The 12,464-nt window shown below is 42.3% G+C and overlaps 1 protein-coding gene across 1 annotated transcript; it reads right to left on the bottom strand.

Annotated features, from left to right (window-relative positions):
• Positions 1-864: 864 nt before the first annotated feature.
• Positions 865-12,436, bottom strand: Galphao (G protein alpha o subunit). The gene is made up of 8 exons (XM_076902206.1): positions 12,305-12,436; positions 8,958-9,000; positions 8,360-8,501; positions 6,980-7,140; positions 3,362-3,490; positions 2,463-2,592; positions 1,909-2,062; positions 865-1,744 (listed from the first exon to the last, which is right to left on the bottom strand). Exons 1-8 carry the CDS (start codon positions 12,420-12,422, stop codon positions 1,557-1,559), a joined length of 1,065 nt encoding a protein of 354 aa, XP_076758321.1. The 5' UTR covers positions 12,423-12,436; the 3' UTR covers positions 865-1,556.
• Positions 12,437-12,464: the final 28 nt, after the last annotated feature.

Raw genomic sequence — 12,464 nt, 5'->3', positions numbered from 1 at the left:
GTCTTCGATTCTTAGTTGAAGAAAAATGATCGAGAATCCATCGTTTCAGACACGAAGAGTCATTCGTCGAAGGTCGTCGACATCTGACGCGAAAATGCTTCGTCTTAGATTAGCCTCCGTAGAGGTTCAAATGTCGAGCTTTAATTGCACTCCTGTACTTTGAGGCGTACATGTTTTTTCCCTCGTGTAACTTTATAGCACTTGGCCGCCTCGATTGGCGCATCGACGTTTCTGTAATTTCGTTTTTACCCTACAGCTCGATCTACGCCACGTTGGGTTTCTTCGCACGGCTTCTTTTTGCGCGTCTCTCCTTCAGTTCTCCAATTCAAATGAACGGATCGGAAACTGAATGTTACGCTAACGGCAAATAAAAAGTACCTGTACGTGTTTGTAACAGAGAAAACGTATAGATTTTTCATCGATTTGTTGTGCGCGCTAGTTGTGCGACCGGCGATAAACGTAATATACTTGTTCAAATAGAGCTAAAACATTTGAAAATATCATTGTCACAGTACAACGTGAAAAAGAAAACTCGCGTGTCACGTAATAAATTGTCTTGTACGATACTTTCAGGTAGAAAATTAAATTCATATTAACTGGAAAATTATTCAAATAAATTATTTCCAACCTTAAGTGGCTAATTTCTTAAAGAATTCTACGCGAGACGATCTATCATCTGTTTTAAAAGATATTAAAGTATTAATTCCACTGAAAAAATTAATAATTTAAACTCATTTTAAAACAAATTTGATAATTGTACTATACAAAGGCGCACGCGCGCGCCTTTAAGCATCAAACAATAAAAAAATAAATAAACAATAACGAAAAATATAAAAATCATTTGACACACAGAAAAATCAAATCGATTCAATTTTCTACCCGAACGATGAATTATATTTAATATTTCAGTACCTTCCGTCCTAATTTACGACAAAATCGGATGAAGGATCCCAAGATCCAAGTGTACATCGTGATTGGTCTTTGTGCGATTCGTCGCGATATCTATGAAAAATCTGAATCGATCACTGCACACGTCCCCTTTCAACATTCCCCTTTTCTGACCTCCGCACGTCTCTTCCTTGATTCTCGGAGGACTTCCTCCTGGTAAAGAGTTCCCAAGCCTCCGCGTCTCGACACACAGGCAACGCCTCCTTTTGCAAACACTGGAATCGACTTCGAATCGTTGGTGTCAGTGTGTCAAGGAAAGAACGTCGAAAGGGTCCGCCACAAAGGGGTGTTTGATTAAAAAAATCGAGAAGGTATCCGCAGGTGGTCGGTAGTAGTAGCGGTGGTACATACGTAGGTGTATCACTTTCTCTCCCTCTCTCGCTCTCTTACGTACTCTCTCTCTTTCTCGCACGTTCTTTCAGCCGTTCTCTCTCTCTCTCTCTCCCTCTGTCACACAATCGATCTCTCTCTCTCTCTCTCTCTTTCGGCAGCTGACAGTCTCTCATTCCTCATACGCTTCCGTGTGCTCGCAATGCATGCCTGTCGTGTTCATGTGTGTGAGTGTGAGTGTGTGTCGGTCGATCGGCTCCGCGACGGGAATATTTATCCTAATAGAGACCGCAGCCACGGAGATTATTGGCGATAATGACATCTGTGACTGCGTCGAACACGAATTGAATGTTGTTTGTATCAGTAGCGCAAGTCATGTGGCAGTAGATCTCTTTAGTGGTTGACTTGTTCCTCGCCTCGAATTGCGCCTGGATGTACGCGGCCGCCTCGCCGTACTCTTGCGTCCCTGCAGCAAAGCGACAAACGTATCTGAATGCCCGTTAAACCTTCGAAAATCGTTTCTTACGCCGATCGAATAGGAAAGGAAACGTTCGCATTAATCTATTAACAGCAAGATATCGTATTACATTCTGGCTACGATTAAAACGTGCAGAAGGAACCTATTCTTACCGGCATACTCGGGGAAACAAATGGTGAGCGGAGACTTGCGGATTTTCTCCTCGAAGAGATCCTTCTTGTTCAAGAACAGGATGATCGAGGTGTCGGTGAACCATTTGTTATTGCAAATTGAATCGAACAGCTTCAAGCTCTCCTGCATTCGGTTCTGTACCAAATAATCATTGCGTTGAAATGTTCGTTTCAATATAAAGTACATTAATATTTATGTAAAGGAACAGTTGAATGGAAATAATATTAATTTTGTTGATCAACATTTAGATATCTTGACCAACTATAGAGTTTCAGCACTTTCGATGCGGTTCTTTAGCGGGTAAACGAAGTTAGGCTTCCTCAGCTTCTTGAATTACACTATTGTCATGAATTTTGCTAGCGTGACGTATCGCGTGTCCTTTTACATACATATACTCAGTGATACTATTTCTGTTTTAAGCTTCCAATTCAACTCTCTTCCACCACAGTGAAATTTCTTTCGACACACATTACAAATTGGAGCACGCCATTGTTGGTGGTCGCGTCTTTTGTTAAAAATATATTCGAATTCTCACCGTCGTTTCATCTTCGTGCAAGACTTGATCGTACTCGGACATTGCAACGCAGAATATAATCGCAGTAACGTCCTCGAAGCAGTGGATCCATTTCTTACGTTCGCTTCTTTGACCACCCACGTCGAATAATCTATAAAAAAAAGAAGAAGAAGCATTGAAACAACGATAAATAAACCGAGTGAAAAAGAGCGTAAATTCGAGATGATTCTTTATCTGAATTGTTTTCAGTCGTAACAGAAACCAGAAAGATGAATTTAATATCGCATCCTTGACTATTTATTCAATTCCTATAGCGTATGTTCGTCTTATCGTTCGATTACTGAAAATAGATATGAAACACAGAGTATTTAACGCCATAGTAATTGAAAGAAGGAATGCTCGTTCCCGGCTTCTTAAATTATCAGACCAATGATTCACGCTCAATCATTCATAAGTCATTGCTCTCTCTCTCGTCACCCTCTCCTCCACATTCTTTACTCAATTTGCTTCTTTCACGGGCGGGATCGTCAAAGTTGCCCGCCAGTTTAAATTAACACTCGCAATTTACATTACCTACGCGCATAATTTTTCAAGCATTCACACATAAAAATGAATATTAATCATTGTACGATAGAATTTAGAACCGATCGTCTAAAACACTGAGACATTGAAGCAATACTTTGTAACATCTTTCGAATAGAGAACGGAAAACAGTTTCCCCTCTGTTGATGCACCTTAAACATCCTAAGCAGATAACGCTTCTTTCTACCGGTGGATGTCGATAAAAATGCACCTGCATTCCACTTGGAGTGTAAACAGTAGATTAGAACGACAGCTCTTCATTCTTCCCTCGTTCATTCTTACACTCTGAATAGATTCAGATCCTCCTCGCCAAGTAAAAATTCGTTGCAGCTACTCACTTGAAATTAAGATTCTTGAAGGAAAAGTGGACTTCGACTATGCCCGTTGTTTTAACACGGGTCCTTAGAATATCTTGCTCCGTAGGCTGATAATCCCTTGCCCCTAATCGGTCTAGATCATCCAGGAAGCTGGAAATTCAAACGAGCAAGGCGTTAGTCGGACATTTTTGCAGACATAGAAAAAAAGCAGTCGTACAATAAATACAATTAACAAGGTGTGAGTATTATTTTTCGTTAAAGATTGGAGAATTCTAGTGGTTCTTGAAAGCTCGTGCTCTCCTCCCCGAATCGACGCTATTCTGGACATTATATTTTTAATCTCCAACTGGCTACTTTTAGACTCGAGTATCTCTCATCTCATGTTGCAAATGAAAAAAATGATTAAAGAAGTATAACAGTACAATTCTCTTTGACAAATATATAATTTATATCCACTCTATGTCAGAGTTTAGACAAAATGTTATTCTTTCCAGCAAATAAATGCTCCTGAGAGGCACGCTCTCCACGAGGTAGATAATACGCGAAATTCCAATGGTAATCAGAGCCAGGATCGATTTTCCCATTTCCGATTCGTCATTCATTGCCAAAGTTGGATGCACCTGTAGCAGACCCAAGCACTTTCATCTTATCGCTAAGTGCGAGGGGTTTTATATTACTTTTCGTGGCCATCGTTCGCAGATATCGGCCAGTTCAATCGATATCGGGTGTACGAAAAAGTGATAAGCTATTTTATTGTTTCGACGAGGTTCCATTAAATTTTTTCGTACGAAGATGAAACAAAAAATTGAGAAAAACATATGTTACAGGAGAACGTTATGGTTCGAATGAACGAAAGGTTGATGTCAATCGTGGCACACACGGTGAACTATTCTCCGTAACTAACAAAGAATGGTGTGCAGGGAATTAGTTTCGATTTGCATACGCGGATCGCCTTTCGTCGTCGATAACTCGGAACGCTGATAACCAATAACCGAGCAAGTAACAGCTTACGTTTCTCAGAAATCTCTTATTTGCACGGCTCACACACCCTGTATGCACGAGTTGCAACGTGGCTTTATCACCAGTTGCTTCCCGAAAAACATCGTGCATCATTCGCTTTTCACTTACCACCTACGATACTATTTTCGACACTGGAGCACGATGGCCAAAGTGTACCGGGTGGTGCAACGCGAATTCGACCATCGTACTTCAGAAAAAAAAGAAAAAGAAACGAACAAATGAACAGGATGAAACAAATTTTTTATCCCCAAGAAAGTCGAGGATAAAATAGTTTTACAAGAAGAGGGATCGAGGAATTGGATGTTTCGTTAAACTGGACTTAAAAATATTCTCATCGAGAGTTACGTTCCCTGAAGATGAGTCAAAATTCCAGTGTCCTTGCATCCAATTCCCTCCCTTTACCCTAGCCCTAGTTTCCTTTCTCCTTAATAATTAAGTGTCCAATTATCACGAATTTTCTAACGACGAGTGCTGTGTTTTTCTTTTTTTTTTCCTCGCCCCCATTGTTCTGCCCCTCTCCTTCCCCCTGTTTCACCCTTTCATTCGCTGGCAGCGTGTCGCTATATTTCCTAGCTCATCTCAGCGTACAGAGAAGCGTTAACGGAATGAAAAGAGAAACAATTGTGGGCAGGGGGTGAAAACGAGCGAACACAGTAGCAGAATAGGCAGAAAAGTGGTGGAGGGTTGGTGTCGGCGGCCATTTTAGGCCACGTGACACGGGCGTGGCGTGACGTCATCGCCGATCAATACACCGCTGAACCTAAATAAGAGAGAAGGAAAAAGGGAAAAATTGAAAAGGGGAATGCTCGAATCCTTCAACTTCCTTAGGCTTCTGTCCGCTCTTTATTGGCCACGTTACCACTCAGCCTCTCCATTGGACAAAGTTCAAAAAGTTGATCTGAGACTGGCGCCCATATGAGATATGAAATTTGTTGCGTTAAATGCACATTGAGCAATGTTTAGTTTAATTTGGGCTCGACTTCCAACTTGGAGCAAGAATTGCTGGGCAATGCTACAACGTTGTGCGATTAGAAACTTGGTCCGCGACACGCGCATGCATCGTCGACGTTGGGTCCCTTTAAAGTCCCTCGCGATGGACGCTAGATCACTTTGGATAAAAGTTCAATTAAGATTTTAAGATTGATCAACACTCGAAGCTTTTAAACGTTGCTTGTTCCTTCCTCTTTTTTATAAACATCAAGAACGATGTAACAAATTAACAAAATTGTTGGAAATAAAGGTCATACTAAATCTGTTCGTATTTTACTCAAATCATTCAGTAATCAAAAAGCATTTCCACGAACGCGATTTTGTTCCACCCGGTACGTGGCTGCAACTAGGTACAGAGTAAATCCACTTTGTACCTTTCCCAATCCGAATTTGAATTTCGAATCATATTTCACGTGGCAAATATTTAAAAACCATTCTCTCGCAGTATTTTTATTTTTAACATCTCGCGTAAGCTACTTTTATATTTTACATTTTGTGAGATATGTAAAAAAAAAACAGTTATCGAAAACGCGAGTAAGTGCTCTTTTGTTTTTACATTAAAAAAAAAAATATCTGCAAACACCCGCAGAGGAGTAATGCAATGAATCGCGACCCCTCTATGCGCTGCTTGTTGCTACGCACACTATAATCAGGACACAACAGGTTGCTAACAGAGACTCGTCATTAAACAATTTGCCACATGACATAACGGTACCTCGTTCGATCGCGAGAAAGTAATTAATAATTCTTATCAACGATTCGCGTGCGTCTTTTGTAGCTAAACAAGTCCTGCTCTGACCCAGTTTCGATTATGAATCCAAAAAGGAAAATCGTATCAATTCTCTGTAACATCTGCGACGAGTACAATCCGTAGTAAAACTACGAGATCGTAAACGTAGTGAAATCGTTGATCCCTGGCCAAATAGTAATTAATTTGTTAGAAGTTGGCAGGTACCACCGTTGAATATGAATGGAATCAGAAATGGTTGGATTTCTATTAGATTTGGATCTACTCCAAATTAGGTAGTGGTGGAGCCAAGGACTTTGGCAGACGATTTCTCGGTTAAATTTGTTTGTAAATATCCTCTACATAGTAAAATCGTGTCAATGCTCGAGGCGATCTCGCATATGAGATTTCTGCATCGAGCATTTCCACTACAAATATTCCCATCCCTTATTCTTCTTTCATTATTTAACGATGCTCGATGATGATCAAGTAGGTAACCCACGAACTGCGTAAACTTGAATATAAATTGCGAGTAACTTCCAGCAACAAACATTGCCTTAAGAAATTAAGCAAGAGGCGACGGTTTGTTTGATCTTGCATTATGATAATACAATGAAAACCTCGCGTAATTTACTTTCTTATATGTATATATGAAGTGTACATTTTCGCGTACATAATATTTCAATCAATTTGCATTCATAATATGCCCTGATAAGTACAAGGAAGCAACTCGCATGTAGTTTCCTCGTTTTGATGTCTATGTTGCAGAAGAATTCGTACAAAATCGATTCTCTGTTCATAATAAACCCGGAACACGGATACAATGGATGGAAATGTTCTCGAGAAGCGAATAAACGACGAAGAACGATTGAATTGGACGGTGTTAATATAAATTCACTCACTATTTCGCCGAGTCGTTAAGTTGATACTCGTTGCTCCTGCCGAAGCACTCCTGGACTCCGCTGTCGGCCCAGAGTCTATTCATCGCAGCCAAAAGCTCCTCGCTGAATGGCTCCGTGTCCTCCATTCTTTGGATCACGTCGAACACCATTTTCGCGTCCGGCTGAAAAACCAGATTCGAGCTAATCAGATATCGATGGACGCAAAAATATTCAGCAGAGCGTGCAGTTGGAAATCACTTGGCCTTGGAAATCCGTAGGAAAACTCGTACCCGACAACTTTCCAAAAACGTGCAATTTTATATCGTACTCTAATTCGCATACGCAATGTCGATTTGCATCGATAATCAAAGGCAGGATTCGATCAACAGGTGAAAAATACGTTCAGATTCAAACGAAACGCCCAACTGGCTGCAAACGTTCACCATATTCTTTCCAACTGCGTCTTTGCCAAATGCTTCAACAAGTGAACGCTACTTAACCACTTAAAGATATAGTAAAACGTATCAGTGGAGGTGTTACAGGCTGAACGTAAATCTTGCTGGGTACGCAACAATGTTTGTTACACGCGTCAATGTCGGCTGCTCCACGACCACCGTGGCGAACATATCGTCCCCTCGTAATTCACCATCGATTTACAGATTTGACAAACTTTCACGAGCGCCGCGTCCACGATCCGGCAACAATTTCCAAGTGACCGGTTTTAAAATTGAATCGGCCTGCGCGGCATGATAAAAATGATTAGTGAAAGGAGGGAAAGATAAATCGGATTGAGAGGCACTGGGTTCAAGGAGCCGGATCAATCGGCTCTCGAGGCGGACCCTCGTGCTCGTTGTTTTCGAGGCAGGGGCTCGTTATTGGCTCTAAGGTAAACGACGCAGCCGCGACGCAGCACGATCGGTAAATATCCCGAAGAGCCGTGCTCTTCACGGCCCGCTTCGAGATGCGCATCGATCGCTTAAGTGCCTCCCGGGCTATCGATAATTTTTGACTTCGCCACGAGAGCGATACACCCTTTATCCTTTAATTTATGCGGCACTCGATTCACGTAGAAAAAAGCCACCGCTTCCGCCTGAATTTCTTCTGCCTCGCCCTCGTGAAGAGCACGCCAGCGAACTCTTTTATGCGCCGGATCGATATCTTTCCATTTAGCCGGACGATTCGAGCCGAAATAATTTAAACGGCAGCCTGTGGTCGTGTGCGGGGGAGACTGTTCTTTAAAATTCCAAAGTTCAATGGAAGGCAGCGAGGATAAATCGATTGTTTGATCTGGCAAGCTTCGTAGGTACGCGTCGATCAAAGAGCGTTTATTCGTCTCCTCTTGTCCGTGCCACATGTTGCGCTGAAAAGTAGCATCTCGCCGGAAGTGTCACTTCAACTTACCTCCCGCTCGTTGGTCGAAAAGCTAATGTCCAAATTCGGCATCGCTCTGAGAATAGCGACTAGAGATTGTATCGTGTTGCTGTACACTACGGGCCTGTACTGCTTGAAGTCTTCGGGTGTAAATCCGCTTTCATGGATAATTCTGTAAAACGAGATAATGGTCACTCGTTAGGGTGAAACTCGATCGATGGACGATCGTTAGCGATCGTTAACGATCGTTCTAGTGAAGGGATTCTCTATTTTCGAAGCTGCGTTCGATTCCGCGATGACGGTTGCGAAAAATTTGTTTCGCGTTAAATAATCGGCGGGTTAATTGCGATCTAGTGTTCCAGAGATGTTCCACGGCAGCTGAACACGCGTGGCTTTGTTCGTTGGACACCATGAATGAGCCCATTCACGGGAAAACAAGATTTCAAACACGTCCCATCAGCAACTGGTCTTACAAAGTAGAAGCTAACGATTTTTCGTGCCGAACAATCGACTTGCTATACTCGCAATGAAGTTAACAGACAACAATGCCTCTTTTTTCATCCATATCTGGCGAGATTCTTTCGATTTAATCCGTGCCACGGAAAATTAACGATTCGTTGCTACTCACTTCATTTGTTTGACGATGGTACTCTTCCCAGACTCGCCAGCACCTGGAAAACGACAACAGCATTAGCTAGTTCGTGGAGAAAAACAAGAACGCAAAGCAACCGATCGAGTATTGGTTTTTGGCCCCAGTAGGAGCCTTCGAGGTCTTATTTTTCACGCGAAACCGTCTCAATCTCCGTTGGCCAAGGAGTAAAACCGGTAGAAGAAGATGTACGAAACGGAAAAAGCTGCGCGCTCGGGACGGAAGCATGGGACCGGAAATGACGCGGCCCACTGTGCCAGCGGAACTTGTTTTCCTGCTTATGGGTGGCGGGTCGCCCCCTCTTTTAAAAAGCTCTTTCATCCCGAACCCAGTGCTCCTACTGAGCCACGTACGTCTACTGGTATCGATCGGCTGGAACAGTTCCGATTCTACTTCGTTCGAACGTGCAACATTCCGTTTCCGTTTCGCCAATTTTTTTTCTTCCATCGCACATCGCCTAAGTGGACGCGTGGGTGTGCACACGGAAACGCTCGAGCGTTTTTAGGGCATCAAATTTAACGGGGCGATAAAAAATCATTCGACTAAATGGCCCTTTAATCGGTACAAGCTGTAAATACGCATTATGACGAGCACATGTAACCCGGCAACCGTTTCGTGTGTAACAGAGTCTAAGTGAATCAACTTGACCAGTTCGCGACTATAATTAGATGACGCAACGCTCGTTCGCTGTTTAAACTGGAATTTTCGAAAAGCAGGCGGAAGAAGTTAATTGCTGTCCCTTTTTCTCTACGCAGGGCGACAGTGGCGTGGTAATTGGATATTAAAATAAATGTTAACTAGGAATTTCATGAATACTTTTGTTCCCCTCTCCCTAATTTCACGTGCACGAGGACCTCGTTAAAATGTATAATTATCGCGTGTAACGTGAAACTTGAAATTTAGAAAATATAGTAGGAGAAGGGACGAGATTGTAAACGAAAAGAGAGAAAAATATTAGAAAGACATGCGCCTATTACGAATCACGGTTCACAAATTCATTATTTACATCGTATCGGTTTTATTGCCGTTTCCTGTTAATATTACGGGCATTCTCGTTATTGCTCTCACGCTCGTCACTCCATTTGTTCTTACCTACTCGCGTTATCGCGACCGATACACGACTTTTACGATTCCGTGCAACTGCATGATTGACACGCGGTGTAATCCGAACGCCAATAAATTGTTGTGCGCACGCCAGAATCATCGGAAACAATGATCACTCTGTCGTCGTTCAGGTTCGCAAGATTCACGTTAGCACGTGCGTCGGGCGAAGTGGTAAATCGCGCGCTCTCAACCTTGTCGCGGATGAAGTGCCGGATTCCGGAAAGTTCACATTTATTTTTATACCATTGCACCATGTATTTAAGGGACACGATGTTTGTAATCTAGGCCCGAAATAAACTAATTCCAATGAATAGTAAATTCGTCTATTATGCTCCTTGAAACCTGCGGCAAATTCTGGAACACAATACGCTAAAAATACACGTATTTGCTCTGTACAAATCTAATTTTACATGACTAAAAGCCGCCCAGTTAATCAAACAAATGCCCTATTTTTGTTTTCCACGCGATTATTTCCCATTGGAATTTTCACTATTCCTTTGCATTTATTTCCCTCCGTTTGGATATTTAAAGAGCACCCACGTATAGCTTGCGATTGAACGTTAATAAAAAAGCGATCGTTAAAAGAACAAAAAAAATAATTCAAGTAAGAGACAGAGGATAACTGAAGCTAAAAATTTGCTGGCAAATTATTAAAACAACGCGCGCCTTTCCTCCTTAATTTTAGAAGCATACGCGTTTCTAATTCTCGTTCACGTATCCGTCATCGATATCTGAAAATCTCACGTGCGATCCCGCGGTAGAGACAAAGAATTTCTGGTTCTCTCCTCGGCATTCAAATGCCGAGATTATTCGAGGGAAATCTGGGTCCTGTTTATTGGTGTTACCAATGACGTCATCCCTTTTGCTTGCGTCTTCCACGAGTATTTTCATCCCATTTATGCCGCAGGAAGCTCACACGGGCAGCTCTTTCTACTCCGACCCGTCTGTATCACTCGCTAATTCGAATGCTCGTTTAACTTCAACCCGTCAATTAACGAACAATGATAATTATCGTGACACGCGAAATTGTTCCCCTCTGTCGGTCGAAAGGTACGCCTCGTAGCCAGGCAAATTAGAAAATAATTAAATGGAGCAACATCGCTAATTAATTAATCGTAATAAAATATGCAATCGATGGTTTAACATGCAACCGGTGACCGTACGAACGTAGGATAATGAAATCGTGAATTGTACGTTTACGTATTTCATGCAATCTCTGTTGATAACATCGCGGCCTACATTTTCGCCAAGAAAGCAATGGCCCTGCATTTCGACAGATTAATTCCGCGGCCGTGTGAAAGTAACGTAATTGAATCGGAGCCGTTGATTTTGCGAGTGCACGTTCGCGATAATAATTGCACGCTAATTACGATACAGTTCATTAATTTCGGTGTCACGATCGCGGGTGTTATTCAGGGGACTCATTAAAAGCAAACGGCAGGCCGGGCAGAAACGGAATTTACGAGACCGGTGAACTAATTAATGAGATACTTGAATCTTAATGCTCTTTCACGACTGCAGCAATTGTTTTCAGCTGAAATTTCTCGCCACGCATCCGCCTACTGGTAACCGGAAATTCTCCACACGTGACTAATTAATCGATCAATTAGATTTAATGGTACTTAACAACGTAGAATCAATAATATCATTACGGATTTCTTTCTAGTGTAAATAACGAAGGAAAGTTTTTAAAAATTTAATCCGGGCCCAGAATACGTGATCCGGAGGTAACGAAAATATTTAGGAATTAACAGACCAGTATAATTAGAAAGATGTTCTCTAAACGTGTCTACGTGTACAAACGACCAGCTTCGTTATTACATAACAAACACTTGTCTCTAACCGTTTTGCATTTAATCACATCAATTCAGACATTCTAAATATCAACACCCCGTTCATTTATCAATACCAATCTGCCCGATGTGCAACACAATCCCACCGTTACTATTTCGAGTTACCTGTTTCCAAGCGCCACCTACTTTACCGACCTACCCGTTCTCCGATCCATTAAACCATTACTGTACAACAGTTTAATCGATCGAATCATATTATACATCGTATCACGCTATTTCCTCTCGTCAACCTTTCAACGCGACTTCGCAAGCAGAAGCTGTGCTCTACGATCTTCTGTTCCTTCTTTTCTTTTTCTAAAAGTACAACAGCTCAGAAGCGGAGAATTTCGCAGATCCTTCAATGTCGACGGAGCAGCGTCGCGCACTCACCAAGCAGCAGTAGCTTGATGTCCTTGGCGGCCTGGATGCCGTCCTCCTTCAGGTTCTTCTCGATCTGCTTGCTACGGGCCAGTGCGGCCCGCTCTTCCGCGGACATAGCGCAGCCCATCTTGCCACAGGTTGCCTTTACAAACGCCACCACCAAGCCTCT

This window comes from Xylocopa sonorina, chromosome 9 (genome assembly GCF_050948175.1).
Source record: "Xylocopa sonorina isolate GNS202 chromosome 9, iyXylSono1_principal, whole genome shotgun sequence".
In the NCBI taxonomy this organism is placed as follows: domain Eukaryota; kingdom Metazoa; phylum Arthropoda; class Insecta; order Hymenoptera; family Apidae; genus Xylocopa; species Xylocopa sonorina.
The sequence above is the reverse complement of the archived record's forward strand: the minus strand, read 5'-3'. Positions and strand labels throughout refer to the sequence as shown.